The sequence below is a fragment of the Podarcis tiliguerta genome (genome assembly GCF_965153285.1).
Source record: "Podarcis tiliguerta genome assembly, chromosome: 3".
NCBI lineage: Eukaryota > Metazoa > Chordata > Lepidosauria > Squamata > Lacertidae > Podarcis > Podarcis tiliguerta.
In genome coordinates this window covers 81,281,487-81,299,165 of record NC_139536.1, presented here as the reverse complement: position 1 = coordinate 81,299,165, position 17,679 = coordinate 81,281,487, and the positions used below count along the sequence as shown (strand labels likewise).

General features: G+C 43.1%; 1 protein-coding gene across 1 annotated transcript; it reads right to left on the bottom strand.

Moving 5' to 3' along the window:
- Window positions 1-2,678: 2,678 nt before the first annotated feature.
- Window positions 2,679-17,169, bottom strand: TMEM30A (transmembrane protein 30A). The gene is made up of 7 exons (XM_083431208.1): window positions 16,573-17,169; window positions 11,062-11,178; window positions 9,550-9,657; window positions 7,485-7,572; window positions 6,603-6,752; window positions 5,691-5,897; window positions 2,679-4,027 (listed from the first exon to the last, which is right to left on the bottom strand). Exons 1-7 carry the CDS (start codon window positions 16,846-16,848, stop codon window positions 3,834-3,836), a joined length of 1,140 nt encoding a protein of 379 aa, XP_083287334.1. The 5' UTR covers window positions 16,849-17,169; the 3' UTR covers window positions 2,679-3,833.
- Window positions 17,170-17,679: the final 510 nt, after the last annotated feature.

The following is a 17,679-nucleotide window of genomic DNA, read 5'->3' as shown; positions in this document are numbered from 1 at the left end:
TTGTGGTTAGTACCAACTGCAGACATGGTGAAAAATTCACAGCATAGAAATAGGAAGAAGAAACCAGGGCTAATCATTTGTTAGCAAGAACATTGTGCACCTCAGGGGGAGGGGGGAAGCCACATGCAGTTGAAGATAGGCAACTCTTAATTGTATTTTTCCTTCTAAGGTACTTGCTTAAAAACAGCCAAACAATGGAGCCAATTAGATCAGCAGCCAATTAGAACTCTTAAAAATCTTTACTTAACAGTTGACTCAAATTACAAAGAACAAAATCAACTAGTACCTTGGTCTCTAAAATAATCATATTTCACATTGCTTCATTCAAGCCTTTTGTCTTGATTTCCATCCACTAAATTCCCAAAACCTTTCAGATGAAAGTATGAGGAACTTACCAATTCAAGCAGCTGCGTATGTTTCAAATGAACAAAGGTAGTCCTAAATTAGCCTCAGTCTCTATTAAAACTAGAGCAGGGAACTTGTTATTCATCTTTTCTACAGAAGGTACAACAAATTAGAATTACAGCTCTTACGTAATTTGCTGCTTTAAAGACACCAGTGCCACAACACTAACAGACTTTCGAGCTTAAATGTTAATTAAGCCCATAGTCTGCAACAGAGCTACTGGAAGTTGGGTTTCTGGATTGTCTTCTAAGTTTTTTCTTCCCCATATGTGAAGCAAACGCAAGACTCGGAAAGAAGTCAGTATTATACTGCAGTTACTTGCCATGAACAGCAGTGCTTTTGTGTTGGAGCAAGATTAAATGCTGGATAGCAGGAAATTTGGAAAGAAATCATTTGACTAACTGCTGAGCAATATTTCTGTGACAAGAACACTATCCTGCTTGTGCAACACACAGTAATTCTGCTCTGTAAAAGACTAACTGGATAACCCAAGTCAAATCTGCTTTAACAGTGGCATGTGGTTAAACAGGAAGCAGGTGACAAAGTACACAGTCATGGAGAAACAGATGCCCAATCACCGTACCTGTTTAACCAAGCCCTGTTCTTGTTGGACAGGTGTCAGCAGAACCCTAACCCTTCCCAGCTTTGTCTAGGAATAACTCTCAGGAGGTGGCTGTAGTCAGATGTAGTCAACATGAAATAGGAAAGTCAGCTGCTAGCAAATTCGTTCCAATGAGGTTTTTCTTTGCCAAATTTAGCAGTTCATCTTACAGCCTTGTTCTAGAGCTAAAAAGCTCTTGATCTATATTCCAAACCACTTTGTGTATAATATGTCTCAGAATTTGCCTTCCTGGAACTGTAGAGTTGGAAGGGACCATAAGGATCATCGAGTCCACCCCCAACACAGGAATCTTTTTGCCCAACGTGGGACTAAACCCACGACCCTGAGATTAAGCATCTCCTGCACTACCAACTGAGCTACCCCAGGTGAGCTTTGCCATTGCTATTATTACTGGGTTAAGCCAGCCAGTAGCTTTTCCGTAGGGATGTTTGAGACAGCTGCAGATTTTGACAGGTACAGAAAAGGATCACTGGAGTTAGGCATGATCCAACACTGAAGCGGAGATTATATTAACATGACAGCAAGTTTTAAGGCACTGGGGTAAACTGGTGCAAACTGGGTAGACACGCTCTGTCTACATCACTGTTTTCAAGGAGAACAGACCTGAGATACAGCTTAGAGTCAGGTTTTCTGAAGGATTGTCTTTCATACATACCTCTCTGGACCTTCAGATGTTTACCAGAGGCCCTTCTCCAACACCTCCCATCAAATGAAGTGAGGCAGGTATCTACCAAGAAGATACCCTTTTTGGTGGTGGCAGCCCGTTATGGAATGCTCTCACTAGCAAGGTTTGTCTAATGCCTACACCAAATTATTTGCAGTGCCAGATGACCTTTTTATTTCCCCAAGCTTTTTAGGACTATGTTTGTTCCAAGGGCTAAAATAAACCAATTGTCAGCTGTTTTTAAAACTCATTTTTAGAAGGAATTATGCTGCTTGCATTGATTTTTAAGTGGTAATTTGTATTGATCTCACTGTTCTAACTTTGGATTGTTGAATGTTTTTAATGGGCAGAGGGTAAACAATGTTGAGGAGATGGTTGATGGGCAAGTAGCAAATGCTTAAATAAATAAAATAGGTATCTCATTAAGGAGTGTTGAGTTTGGAACAGGGAAACCCCTCTGGTTAAAAAAGTCTCAGATAGCTTTTCATAATGTGATCTAAATCAACAGAATTCAAGGGTGTTTTAGTTCTACTGGTTCAGATTAAACCAATTCATATTAAATCCCTACTGTAATTGGAACGCATGTTCTAGACAGTTAAGTTTATAGGCAGCCACTGCCAAGTATTTACAGCAAATCTGGCATTCAATTTGCACATTGTAGCAATCATACAAGTCAGGTGTATGTAAGATTCAATTTGGCAAGGAAGTGTGTGTATTGAAGGAAAGAAGTAATGTAAACTAACACAACTGACTGCACATTTATTTGTGAGTCACTTGGTTTTCTAGGAAATGAATTCTACTGTGCCTCCAACTGAGTGATCTCAGCTTTCAAAATCCTTCTACAGAATTATTTCCGCATTTAACGTTCCTGTATTTTTCTGGTTCCCAAAAGGATCAAAGGCATGAGGTTTTTGCATTATCCCTTTTCAAGTCCTCTTGAAAGTTTTCATGACTGCCACCCAAAACTGAGACACTTCTGCTAAAAGATTGTTTCATAAAACAAATGACAGCATTTATTCAATAGCAAATATTCAGATTGACAAATCAGTTTCACGTAAAACAACTTCCATATACATAGCAATTTAATAATTTAAGATCAACGGGCTGGGTTCTTACAATCCGGAAAGACTTCAGTGAAAATTTGCAAGAAGGGGACGTCCCCCACACCCCACCGCAAGCAAGCTGTAACAGACTTGCATGACACTTCAAGTTTCTTTCGCTGAGCCTCAAGTACTTGAATTCAGGAGCTCAAGCACCTTCTGAATTAAATTTAATGCTTCTTCCCCAATTAGGAATGTTAAACGGGGTCGAACGCTTGCTTTTAACCAGAGATGGACATTTCTGTACCGATACAGACAGCTGTTCCTGCCTTTGAGACAGAAGCTCTTCATTTCTGTAGGAGCCACGCTAAGAGTTTTGGACCACACAAGGTGCTGGGCACAGAACAGAGCTGCACGCGGAAGAATTTAAAGCAAGACTTGCATAGGCAGCAGTTGTTTCCGTGTGGGGGGAAAGCGGCTTTAATGTAATGAGGAAGCCTTTTGCTGCTGCACACGTTCACATGGCAAGCACACCTGTTGGAACATACGGCGAAGCTTGAACGTGAAGCTGGGCTCAGAGAACAAATTGCACAGGTTTAATACAGCAAACATTTCGGCCGCGAACACAAAAGCCCATGCGCACCATGCGTGACCAAAAAAACCAAACAACAAACCAGGCAGGCCTCTTCTCCTTCCAAAAGCACCAGCACACCTGACATCCTTGAAACGTGAAGCTACTCTATCCTAAACACGTTCTCGCCAGGCAGTCTATACACGGTATGGACATGTTACAAAGCACACAAGCAGCAGATGCATTAGGTGAGGAAAGACTAAATGCGCATCATGGCACCTGTCCAGCCAGAGGCCAAGCCTCAAAAAGTCCTCTAGGCAGCACTGTTTTACATAGGTAACTTTTTTATAGCCATTATCTTCAAGTTAATCCACCGTAAGGGAAAACAAAAGGCTTCATATATACTTATGCATTCTGTGTCAGAAGCAACTTTTTTTATATATATATACCAGGGATAGAGCTTTCCAAAGCTGTGTCCGCTCTGGACTGGCCTTGATGCACATGCAGTACATGTGGTTTGGAGAGGCGGGATTAATTGGGAATGTCTGCGCTGTTGTTCCGGTTCCCGTACTTGTGATGAATGATTAGCAGCACTACTCCGAGGAAAAAGCAAATGGAGCCGACGGTGATGTAGGCGATTCCCAGAAACGGATTCTTGCCCCCCATCCACGAAATGGTGCTCAAGATCATCCGTTTCCGCCCGTCAAAGCTATGCACAGGATAATCTGGTTCGGGTATAGGAAAAACATTCGCCAACAGTGACTGGCTGGCGTCACAGTGCTAACAAGAAAGCTTTGTATCGGCACAAAGGGAGGAGATTGGGTTACTTAAAAACAATCAAACAGCAAGTGTTCTGAAGAACATGCTGTATCGTGGTCAAGGCTTGATAGCCAGGGGACACTTTATTACTCGAAATATGAGCCAACAAAAAAACAAAACACCTGGGAAGCAAATTACTCAGAGACAAGGCTACTGGCTGAAGAAGTTTCAAGACAAGGAAACCAACGGGCAGAGGGGGCTACCAAAGATGTAGATAATATCCGAACTATGACTATTGTTAAAGCAGCCATGAAGCTATGTGTCTCTTTACTTTTGAAGGCTTTTTGTTGCTGTTGTTTTTTGCAGAAAGATAGATGGCCAGACCTCCTATTCCAAAAGCCACATGCAGAATTTATCAAAGAAAACCTCCATGGGCTTTGACCTGGTAGGAAACCAGTACAAGAACCAGTAATTAGCTACTCAATACACCCACCCTTCTGCATCCAATAGCCTTGTACCATTCAGCCATAGCTTACCTGCTAAAACTGCATCAGCACCACCACTGGGCTGAGCAAGGCCTTAGAGCTCTCTCCTCCTCACAAGGTCATGCTGTCCCTTCCAAATACCTCTCAAATGCCCCTCCTCATCCAGTCAGCCTAAATATCAAGGTGTTCCTTTTCCTACTAACCAAAAAAGTCACCACCTCCTATTCCACCTTTGCATGAGCTGCAAATGCCGAGGAAAGAGCAAATTTAACTACTCAAAAATGCGGAACACCAACACTGCCGATTTAAGTAACAGTGGCAAAGAGTGAATGAAGCTGACAAAGAATAGCAGGCCTCAGTAAGTTGGCCCCTCTGCCCTACCGAAAACACAGTTTTCTACTCCAGGAGAGGGTGTTGAGAAGCAGAAGTCTGCCATGGAGATCCCCCCAAAAGGACCTTATGTTTGACCTAATTCTTGGAAAAGATTGCAAGGGGTGAGAATTATACACAGGGATTGAATTCTATTTGGGGTGTGTAGAAAACTACATTCCCTTTTTTGGGGGAAGGTTTGGACCAGAAGTACAAAAAGTGAGTGCAGGGGGCACTTCCTTCTCTCCCCTGTCCACACAGGATGCTGAGGGAGGGACAGGTACTTCTGGCCAGAGGTCTGAACTGATTACTTGCAGGAGATGTCTGACATGAAGGCAAGGGCCACAGATAAGCCAACCCAACAGTTAATGCAACCTTTTTTAAAAATAAAAAATAAGCTGACTGAGACAATTTTGTGCATGCTCCTATTGTGACCTTTGTAGATTTTTCATTCAGCCCTAAAATGGTTTATATCAGCCTGCTATGCTACCAACAGTTACCTATTTAATGACTTCAAGGTTTACAAGAAAATTCAATAAAAGACGATTACAGTGGTATCTCACTGTGCATCTGCGCGGGTCGTGGTTTGCCGCTTCCGTGCGTGACGTCATTTTGAACGTCTGCATGAGCGACGAAACCTGGAAGTAACGCGTTCCGTTACTTCCGGGTCGCTGCGGAGCGTAACCCGAAAGCGCTCAATCTGAAGCTCAACCCGAGGTATGACTGTACAAGGTTTACTGACTGCAATTTCTTAGACCTTTTAATAAAAGGATACTATATTCTATTTCCAAGGAATAATTCCCAGCTGGTAGAGTAGGCCGTAAGTTATCTGGTCTCTCTATAAGGCGATATAGCTTCCGAAAGGTAGGCAGCGCTGCAGTACGCATCCACACAATGAAGTCTTCATTGATGAATCCATTGTTGTCTGCATCCTTGTCTAGCTCATACACTGGTTTGGGCCAATTGACAGGTTTTGCTGTGCCTTAAAAACAAAAATGCGAAGCACTAATATGAGATTATGATTTTTCTTAGAAAACATGCATCTTGGGGAACACAGCCAAGCAATCAAACGCAAGCATAGTTGCTATGAAATAATTTGGGAGTGGGGTTGAGAGAGACAAGAGGCATGAATATATTAGCAGAACAAGAAGAAAGCTAGTAACAAACTGTTTGAATAGAAATTTTGGACATTTGGAAGGAGAGAGAATCAAGCAAAGCAAACCCATAAATGAGCTAGCACACAAGAATGTACATCTAACTTTTGTTTACAGTTTCCCCAACAACTTGTACTAATCAATACAGTGTATCCCATTCAAAACATTACAGATAACTCACAACTTAGATGCATTTAATTTGCGTGCCTTCAGCTTTACGAGCTCAGGAAATGTTCTTTTAAAAATTAAGAAGGGGGCAGAAAGGGGACCATCACCTGGAGGAAAAAAGGCTTTGGCAATCCCACCCACAACTGAACCTAATGTGTTTTGACTATATGCAATTTTGGCTTTATGCTCTATTCTTGGATTGTAACCCCCACATAAACTGAGAATTGGCTCTTTTATTATTTTTCTGGAAAAATAATTCAATTTCTACTTCAGCCTCCACAATACCTTCCCAGGAAGGTCTTGATCCAGATTGGAGTCTTTATGTTTTCTCATACATGGGTCAATTCATTGTGTTATCATTTTACCTTGGAAAAGTATTGCCAGATCCTTTGTAGGTCCAGTAGGATTCCTGAATTTCACATTTTTGTCTGTCCACCAAGCAATGCCTTGTTTAGTCAAAGGAATACGTATATATTTGGTTTCATTTCGGTCAATACGAAACAGTGTCAACGTATCTAGAAGGAAACACAAATAGACGTGCATCACTTTCGAGGTTCATTTTCACATTCCATGCCTGCTGTATCCAAAAGCTTCAATGCATCATATACAAGACCTAAGTGTTCAGATAAGACATCAAATTCTGCATGTAGATGCTATTTCAAGGTGCATAAGCACAGAATATACAACTTTGTAAAACAACAACAACAACAAGCAATTGCATGTCTTTATTTACACATATGCACACACTCATAACTTAAAGCTAATATAGACTGTCAGCCCAGTCTAAAGGCCCTCCCTCATCATGGGCTGCTGACGTGTCCCAGAAGCCTCAGTGTGACACATAACTGAGCCAACTGGTTTACTGAAATTAGCATGGCAGCCATTTTTAGGAAGCTGCCTTCTAGCAAGTCAGAGCATTGGTCCAGCTAGCTCAGCACTGTCTGCGGTGATTGGCAGCAGCACTCTCGGGCTTCGGTCAGGAGCCTTACCCAACCCAACCTGGAGGTGTCAGGGGGTGGACCTGGGATAAGGTGCATGGAGCTATGACCGCTCCTGCCGTAAGATGTGTAAACGCTTAAGAAATCTAACTGCTGTGGCCAAGGCTTCTATCAGCACTACTGGGGTGGGGGAACGTAGAGTGCTCCCTTCAGGTGCCTCAATCTATGCGCATGCGCTGTTGATGGGATATCTCTTTGCCTTTATTCAAAATCCAACACAATATTTATATCATATTTACAAAATCATACCATTAAACATGCTGTTGGCAATAGCGCCACAAGGAGCAATAGGCTTGTCCCCGCTGGTGCGGTAAGGCTCACATTCCTTACTGGGGTGCTAATTGGTAAAAAAAAGAAAAGAAAAGTCAATCTTGATTACACACTAGTCAGAAATATAATCGACACATCAGGCTGCTTAGCCGATACCACAACAACCCTTCCTCCTACTTTCCTTTGCAGAAAAATAAAATAAAAAAGACGGTTTCAAGTTATAGGACGAAATGCTTTGGCAAACACGCCAAAAACTATAAAGCATTCAGTCAGCAGTTGCCTGCAATTAACGCTACAAGTCCCAGTTCTGAAAGATAAATAAAGTTACAAAAGAGAAAGCCAATATGCTGCATTAGGGTTTCATCGTTGGTGATTTAAGGATAGATCTGGAAGGAAGACTAGGAAGGGTATTGTAATTGGGAAGGCAAGCTTTTTGTGTTTTTATACTGTAAACTGCCCTGTGATCCTTGGATGCAAGGTGGAAAGAAATTAATGTAACCACAGTTGGGCACACTACTAGTATATCAAACACTGTAAAAGCTGAACAATGTTTACATTTTCAGTGAATTCACATCTTGCTGGTTGACTACTAGTAACCAAAATAATGATTACAGAGATAAGGACTAATTTTAATTCGAGCTATTTGCTTCTAGTAAATAAGAGAAAACAGACATTTATCTTCTAATCTGAGAATGTAATCTCTCTGAATTGTGGCTGTAACATGACATCTTAAAAGAAGGTGCTCCACTTCTAAACACACCCAAAGCACACACAGCCCGCATAGGCTTCAGTCTGCATGGCAGAATGAGGTTATGCAAGTGCATTGTTCCCCCCTTTGCCTAATCTTTTTATAGCTATCTAATCACATGTAATTCTTGCCCTGTGAAGGACACATTGAGTAGCCTACAATCTCATCACAGAGAGAGAGAGAGAGAGAGAGAGAGAGAGAGAGAGAGTTGACACTCTCCCAAGTGTCCTTTGCTGTAGCTACCCACTACCAAAAAGGAAGAATAGTATCTGGACACTCATTAAAAAATAGCACTATTTCCTGCCCACACCCAGCAAGCAATTTCTTTATTTGGACATTTGTATCTTGCCTAGCTATGATAAACATCAATCACAAGACAATATATAAATAAAACTTTAAAAACTAACATTCAAACGGTAGTAAAACAAACTATCCACTCTGAAAACCTTTAAAGTAGATATAAAATTCTTATAAAATTCAATTGCTTCTATAAATCTATCATCAGCTTATTGAATAAAAAAACAGCTTGGACAGTCAGCGAGGCTTAGAATGCTCCCGTTTCCTTTTCATCAAATGCCAAAGGAAACAAGGAGTTACAGAAGCAGCCAGCCTTACAGAAGCACCCAGCGGTAAGAGGTTCTCTCAAGCACACTCCAAGAAAGAGTGCATGGAAATACTTTCAAAGACCAATAAGGAAAAGCTTGCCCAATAAGAAGCTAACAGGGTATGCCTCAAGATAGAGGGAGTCTGGATTGCTGTAATTAATGTGAAAGTAAGCGCTCTGAAGTAGTTTCTACACATCAGGCAACAGACAGATACAGCGCCCCAAAACAGCCTAACTTGTTATTTAAGGTCAACTGAAAATGATTTTAAAAAATCTTAAGGGATCAATTGAACACACAGGGATGATTCCCATCATATGGATTCTTAGTGGAAGGGGGCTCTCTCCCCCCGCCCACAGTCCAAGATTTTACTGGAGAGCACAGGAGTGAATGACAACGTTGCCTTCCATCAGCTTTTTCCCCACCTGCAGCTCTTAAGCTTTCTCAGTGATATAAGCGGGACTTTGTGCAGGCTTATTTAACACACAGAGAGAGAGGGAACGGATGGTGGACAGGAGTCAAATAGCGAAGCCTTCAATTATGACAACATTCAATTATGCATTCAATTATGACAACATAAAAAAAGACACCAAATGACAATCTGTGCATTTTCCCTTTAACATTTAAAAAGCTATTGTGTTTGATGTATCAGAAGCCAGGAACGATGTCATTATATGCAAAGAGTTTCACTTACATGTAAAGAATTGTTATCTCCATTTAGCTGGCTGTCATCCCGAGACTTCACATAGCGACGATGGTTTTGGTAAAAGTTGGACAGTCCATAGTACATAAACACGTTGCTCTGCAATACACAAATTAAGATGCTTCACCAATGTGCACAGTTAATGGTGGCTTCAGATGAAAGAAAAAGCCTTTTTCAAATGCTACAACGAATATCTGGTTGAGGGAGGAGATTGTGGGACAGGATTGCACCTTCAATCTCGTAGAGCAGAGGTTTTCAACCTTTTTGAGTCCACAGCTCCCTTAACCAACTACTTGCTTTCTGCAGCACCCCCTGTGGGACTCAGGAGCCCAGTTATATCACCCCTTGCCGGCAGAGCTGGCAGCTTCTCTCACTTTTTTGAAACACCTTCCTTTGTAGAGCGTTCCCTCCGCCTCCTCTCCTCTCCTTGGGAGTCCTCTGGGCAGCAGCTGCTGCTCTCCCTGGTCTCTGAGCTGCCCCCACCCAAAAAGGGGTGCTTCCCAGAGGCACCAATTGCCTGCAGAGCTTATAGCCAGGGCTGCTGCACTAAACAGCTGTGCAAGCCTTTGGGAGGCAGAGACGTGAGAGGGCATCAGAGGGAGGGAAAGAAAGAAGGACAGAGGCCAGTGTTGCCTGACCATCATTCAAGGCACCCCAGGGTGCCACAGCACCCTGGCTGAAAACCACTGTTTTACAGCAAGTTTTGTTAATAATGCTGTATCCTGTACATTCCAGTACCACTGCAGTATGTCCACTGGTTTATTTGATTTTGAATTTCTTCTTACTACTAAACCAGCTGTTGAGATTTTTTTCCAAAGCATTCTCATTTACCATGAATAGTATTTAACTAAGTTTTACTCAGAGCAGAAAGTGAAATTAAAGAACCTAACTTAGTCATGGTCCTCAAATTCAATGGGACTACCGTGAGTAAAACTTAGCTGAATACCACCCAAAACCCTTAGGATGTCATTCATTCATATACATTCATATATATATATATATATATAGTCTTGCATATAGTCTGCAATGTGGAAAGAGGCCGGTATGAAAGAATTCCAGTTAAGAGTTGTACATGAGCACAGACAGTCAAACAGTTATTTTGCCATATATACACACATTTAAGGTAACATAGGGACCCAGGTGGCGCTGTGGGTAAAAACCTCAGCACCTAGGGCTTGCCGATCGAAAGGTTGGCGGTTCGAATCCCCGCGGCGGGGTGCGCTCCCGTTGTTCGGTCCCAGCGCCTGCCAACCTAGCAGTTCGAAAGCACCCCCGGGGGCAAGTAGATAAATAGGGACCGCTTACTAGCGGGAAGGTAAACGGCGTTTCCGTGTGCGGCTCTGGCTCGCCAGAGCAGCGATGTCACGCTGGCCACGTGACCCGGAAGTGTCTCCGGACAGCGCTGGCCCCCGGCCTCTTGAGTGAGATGGGCGCACAACCCTAGAGTCTGTCAAGACTGGCCCGTACGGGCAGGGGTACCTTTACCTTTTTAAGGTAACATACCTCAAATGGCTGATCCAGTGTAAAGTGTATGGTGCACGTGCAAGAAGGTGTATTGTTCCAGGACACATTTAAACACTTGTTGCAGGGACTACCTGGCTCTGTTCCTGTATAATCAATCTGCAGAGAAAGGACAGATAAAAATAAAAAGAAGAAAAAAGTTTACTATAAAATACAAGAGCACCAAACCACAAACATAAAGCTGATTCACTGCTGAAGCCAAAGTTGTTGACTACGGTAATCAGCAGATAATGCGTCAAATGTGGATCATGTTTTGAGGGCTGGCTATGCAGACATTTTATGGTGGTGGCATCTAGGCCATAGCACGCTTGAAGGCACTACAATATACTATCTAAGTTTCTACATGACCAAACTGCAGAAGTCCAGAGAGATGCCTGCTTTGAGCCAACCCCACTCTTGAGATTTCTATGAGAAAGCAAGGTTTATATGCTGTAAAATAAATAAGAAAATGTAGGTGTTTTATATCTATCTATCTGGCCCTGGGAATGCCACAAAGTTATTGGCAGGAACTTCAATAGCTGCCCAGTTTGGGGAAGAATGCTTAGCTGGCACTTCACAATGGGATGTTCTTTGGTGCAGTTCACTGCCTCTTGTCTAAATCTTCAAAACAGTTCCACATTTTAAGTGGAATAACTCCCAGACTGCATGACTTTACAGGAGCACCTGAGCTTGAGGGAAAAGGTGTGGAACAAGTTGCCCACTCCTGGCTTAAAGAAGTCTCATTTTCACACTTATCCCAAGATGCTTCTCTATGGGAAGCCGACACACCTGCAGTCTTGGAAGTACTGACAAAATCTCACCATTTGATAATTTATTTAAAATGAAAGCTTCACTTTTGTTTTCTGGTGTGGATATCAGGGCTACATTATTAGTGGAAAATAAGGAACTACACAAACAAGTTTTACCAAAAGAGGACAATATAAAACAGCAAGTCAATGGTACTTCCTAGTTTTGTCCTTAACACCTTAAACTCTTAAAATATTTGCAGTGGGTTTTTAATATTTTCAGAAACATTGACGGATACTCTGCTTAAATGATGATACTAAGAGAGGGGAGAAAACCTGTGCTGTACTGGACACAAGATTATGGTCCATTATATTTTTGTCCTAAAGCAAATCTAAAACAAGGTCTCATTTTAGTAACCGTACTGGAGCTAGCAACATCAATACTGACAGATTTGCTTTGTATCCTTAAACATGGAAACAAAGGTGCTTATTTTTAGAAAGCTATTAACAGCGCACAGTGAGTAAGGGAGGACATTAAGTACATGTCAACCTTGTCTTTGGTTTTAAAGAAGTTCAGAGTTTAAAGATGAATATATCCCTTAATTAGAAACCAATACAGAGTATTTGTTCAGGACTACCATTATGAACTTACATCACATGAGATCTGTCCCCTATTTGTTTTCTATATATGTATTCAGTTTGAAGCAAAACAACTGTGTATTTAGTCCTAAAGAATAGTAAATTTACAAAAAAGAATTTTGAGACTGTTGTTCCATAGTCTCTCTTAACACACAAACCAACAATGTATACCATAGCAATGCTCCCCCTTTAAATGTTTGTTTGCCACAGCAATAATGTATGCTTGCTGCAGCAACAAAAAAAAAGCACATTTAGCAATGTATCCAGGTTTTGGCCGAAGCTATAAAGACTAGATTAATTACAATACTTGAAGTCTGCACTGACAGAAAACTACTACTACATCTGTGTATCTTTTTCTTCAACTTTGGCATATTCATTATGGGCTGTATCATGCACTGCACATGTCAACTACCCTTTCCTATCCCTGTGCACAGCTCAAATCTGCTCCAGAAGGTCTCTTGGCCTTCAGAAGCAGATTTTGAGGATACTTGGAGTGGGGAGGTTGCAGGGAAGAATGCCATTATACAAGCAAGCATGTCTAGAATCATACCTGAACTGCCCCTCACACCAAAGGAATTTTGTTTAAATCCACTTCCCCATCTTATGATAAAGGATTCTTTTTGGGGGGAGTCACTTGAAAGCAAACCACCTTTTTTTTTTTTTTGCAACAATCCAATCAAAAACAGAACCAATAGTACCTTCACCCCACCCTCCTCCGGACCATGTATTTTTAGCTCATGAAGCATTCTCCATCACCCATTTTTTTTCAAGCAATATGCCAAGTTTGGTTTTAAGAGTCTTGCTTCCCTTTCCTGAACATTTCTTGCATTTCAAGTCACCTTCGCAATTCTAAAAGTAGAAGCGTTGGTGCCCATTTTGCGGCAAGGCCACTTCCCCTAAGCTCTACATTTTCCCATGAATTGCTACAGGCAGGAAATACTGGAGATGGGATGAAATGCATCCAAATCAAGAGCCACTGCAAGATACAAAGCAAGCCGCTGGGTGGAGTGGAGTTTGCCCAAGGGCTAATTTCTCAAGACACTGCTGTCCATTTGAGGCCCACAACAAGACTCTCAAATCAGAATACCAGAGAACTAAATTAACATTACTGTGTGCAGCCAGAGAAGTATGTACCTGTCAATGCCTTTCTCAGGCTGCAATTATGTCAGTGTACAGAAATAATGCTGGGTGCATAGGGGCTAACCTGCCTAATTGCTGTACCCACTGACATAGTAACACACACAGAAAACTAGGGGTGGAAGAAGTAGGAAGAACTGCAACTGTTTGTGAGTTCTTGAGATGATCAAACAGAATGATGCAGTTGTCGTTACAATACACTGATCAGCTACATCGAAGACAAAATAAGTCTCCTATAGGTTTCTATGCCTGTTGAATAGAATCAGGAGGTATTTGCCAAGACATTCATTGTGCATTTCTCCCTGAATTATACCTACACACACAACCCAAATAAAAAGGTGGGGAAGCCCTGCACCCATTATCGTAATACGTAAAAGGTTTTGTGCGGGTCTAGGACACAGTTCTGGTCAGCTGTCTGCATCTGGCCCACAATATTTCAGCTTTATTGGGGCCAAAGGTGCGGCTTTGTGGTTTGGACAGGAACATATGAATAGTCCTGCTGGATCAGGCCAAAGGCCCATCTAGTCCAACATCCTCTTTTCGTAATGGCCAACTAGATGCCTACAAGAAGTCCAAAAGCAGGACGTGACCACAACAGTATACTACCTCCGACGGTGGAGGGAGAACATAGCCAAAGTTGCTAGTAGCAACTATCCTCCACGATTTTGTTGAATCTTCTCTTCAAGCCATCACTACATCTTGTGGCAGCACTACATCCCATATATTGTGGGAGCAAATTCTATAGTTTATCTTTGCACTCTTGGGTGTCTATTTGTGGGGGGCAAACCTTCCTTCTCAACTTGCATCAAAATACAAAGAGAATTTGTCCTACGTGGCCCTTAAGAGTGGCTTTAATTCCTCTTGATTTTACCCCCCCCCCTTATTTCAAAGAGTGCACTCTCCTGACATCAGTTCTTTTGCACTGTTGGTTTTACCCACTCACCCCTTTGTCTTCTCACAGCCAGGCCTTATTTCTCCCTATTCATCCCTGCATTTCCCAATGTTTTTCCCCAGTCCCTGGCTACTTCTTGCTTCTCTTTCCCCCTCCATCTCCCACACACATCTTCAGTACTTCCTTCTCACTTAACCTGCACCATCTTCCTCCTGCATCAGCCAAGCTTTATCTACAACAGAGCTTGCCAAATCAGCATTTCAAAACACCAGGAACTTGGCAGTAAATTGCAAATCCAGAGCTTAACCAAAATGAAATGACATAAAATGAACACAATAATGCATTTAAACATTAAAAAGTAGGAAAAATACTCAGTGAACTTTACTCAAGACACAACAACAGTCTCCACCAAAATATACTTAAAGTGTACACGCAGACTCCAAAAATAATGACCACTCACAACTTAATAGCAGCTGGTGCAGGAAAAATAAAGTAGGAAAAACACCGAAGTTAATAACCCAGGGCTTGGCAAACCTGTGGCACCTGTTGTCAGACTCCAGCTCTCACCAGCCCTAGCCAACATAGCCAATGGTGAGAGATGCTGGGAGCTGTAGTACATCAACATCTGGTGAGTCACAGGTTCCCTACCTCTGTGATAAACCGAGAACCAAGTACAGTGCTTATTAGTCTTTCAGACAACAACTGGCAACAAACTGTAGGAGGTGTAGGGAGTCTTTGGCCCTCCAGATGTTGCTGAACTATAATGCCCATCATCCCTGGCCACTGGTCATGCTTGCTGGGGCTGATCATAGTTCAGCAACTTCTGCAAGATCAAAGATTCCCCTGTCTGGGGAAAAGGCAGGGGGGGAAACAACTGCTCCTTTATAAAAAGTTAAGATCCAATTGCAGAAGCAGTTTTTATTTCCTCTTGTTTTGCATTCTATTTAATACACCAGTTATGTACATCGTTGCTCATTTCTATTTGTATGCATTTTGTCCATCTTAAATATGCGCTTTATGGAAACACTTCTGTTCTTTTGCATCCCTTGGATCAAATACATTTTGGAAATAGTCTCTGAAACTCCAATATGTTTTCTTAAACCAGAACTGCAAACAATGGTTACAAACTATCCAACTTGACCATCAAAGACCCATTTTCCTTTGAAACTCTTCTTCAGAGTAACAGCCGGGGGCGGGAGCAGTACAACCATAACAGTTTTTATGGAATTTTATGGAGGTTCCCTGTTCCACAGGAAGTTGCTATAGTTGAAAGTTCCTATACACCTCACACACTTCTCAAACCCATAAAACAACTAGGAGCCACGAATTAGACAGGCCTTAGGTTGTTAGTAAAGGCTTTATTTGTGTAAGTGTTCCCCACACGCCTCTTTGTGTTTAGCGTACACATGCGCTGACCCATGCCCATGTAATATAAAACTCATCAGTGTCCAAGGTGCTTGCACTGCTAGTGTGCCAACACATCACAGGTGTGGAACAGCACACATGATATGCCTGCCCAGGTAATGGCTTTACCTACACCCTGGACAAGTCAGCCCAAAATGACAGAAAACGTGAATCGGCCCCAAGTTCCCACAGACACTGCTGCCACAAACCAGGCACCACCTGGAGGTTCTTGTCTACAATATCTGGGCACTGACAGAAGCTGTATCCCAACACCACCCAGAGACCACCAGGTTGGAGACAGATGCACTACATGGTGCCCTTGCCATCCTCAAGTTCTCTGCATCATCACCACAAGCGCTTATTATTTCTTTCAAGGTGCTTGACGGTGCCATACCTGTGATGATGAAAAAAACTGCCCTATCCAGTTGAGCGGCATATTTCTTCCACGTCGAAAGGGATAAAGTTGAAAGACATTTAAATGATTTTTTTTTCTTTTTAAGGCTTCTATATAAGCCAAAATCAAAGTGTATTCGTTTCTTTGTTGCCATGCCACTCACTGGCTTATAATGTTCCACCCACGGCGCTTGCTCCCAAGAAGTGGGGGGCTGCCCCCTTCCCCCTCTGACAAGGGGGGGCGTGCCCCCAAAAGTGAGGTAACCCCCCCCCTCATTGCCTGCCCCCCCCGCCCCCGCCTACCTCGTACTCGCGGATGTTGTTGGAGGTGACGAAGATGCCGATGCCGATGGGGATGAAGATGAGGCCGATGACGAAGAAGGCGGGCAGGACGGTGCCGGCCGTGAGGATGGGCTGCCAGGCCGGCAGGCGCTGCTGCTTGAAGGCGGTGTTGTCGGGCTTTCGGCTCTTGACTCCGGCCCCACCGGCCACGCTGACCCCGACCCCGGCTCCCCCCACGCCGCTGCTCCCGGGAACCTGCCCGTCCACCTCCTCCTTCGCGTTGAAGTTCATCGCCATGGAGAGTCCGGGCTTCTGGGTCGAGCGCTAAAGGGAGGCGAGGAGGAGGAGGAGGAGGCGGCAGGAACTGGCACTACGGAACCACCACTCGCTCGGTATAAGAGCAGCTCGCACTGCGCTTGCGCAAGCACGCCGACGACGTCAAAACAAAGTGGGGAGGGGTGGAATTCCGAACGCCGCCGCCGCCGCCGCCAGCGACTCCTTCTGGGCATGCCCTCTCCCGCATCGCCCGCACGAAGGCTCCCTGCGCATGCGCGAACTTGCCGCGTAACTCTCGACTCCGGAACGGAGTCTGGTTCCAGCTCCTCCTCCGCCCGGGTCTTGATAGGGTTAAAGAACCAGTGGGAGCGGCTTAAGAAGTCGGACGGCCGGGAGCGATGGCGGAGACACGCCTGCGTAGTAAGCATCGACTGGGTGGAAAAAAGGAGCGGACCCGCATGGAGCGTAATTGTGCTTGAGGATCATAGTGCGCAAGCAGAAACGCCTTGTTTGCATCAATAGTGTTGTTTGTAGTTTGCTTTTAACTCTTTTGGATAGTTTTACATTATTTTATCTACTGTTTTTCAAATTGAATAAAAGTATGATTACTGTGTCGTGTAAGTGATCTATGTAGGAAGCATATATTAATAATAACATATTGGAAATATAAAATGAAGCCTTCGGGGGTTAGGAGGGAATAGTGAGTGTGGCGAAGCCATCTTGTCAATCATCTTGTCGCTAGCCGGTATCTGTCACCTTTTAAATTTCACTAACTTTTGGCGAATGGAGATCAGTGCAGCAGATTTCAAAAAGCCACGGGATAAAACAAAACAGCTGCTTAAACAGAAAGGC

Bases quoted from the DNA above. Each gene is read 5' to 3' on its own strand.
- TMEM30A (XM_083431208.1), bottom strand. From the start codon at position 16,848: ATGGCGATGAACTTCAACGCGAAGGAGGAGGTGGACGGGCAGGTTCCC. The intron at 9,658-11,061 runs GTATGTTACCTT...TGTGTATTGCAG, and splicing joins CACTGGATCAGCCATTTGAG to AGCAACGTGTTTATGTACTA. The intron at 6,753-7,484 runs GTATGATTTTGT...GTTTCCTTCTAG, and splicing joins TGCCAACAGCATGTTTAATG to ATACGTTGACACTGTTTCGT.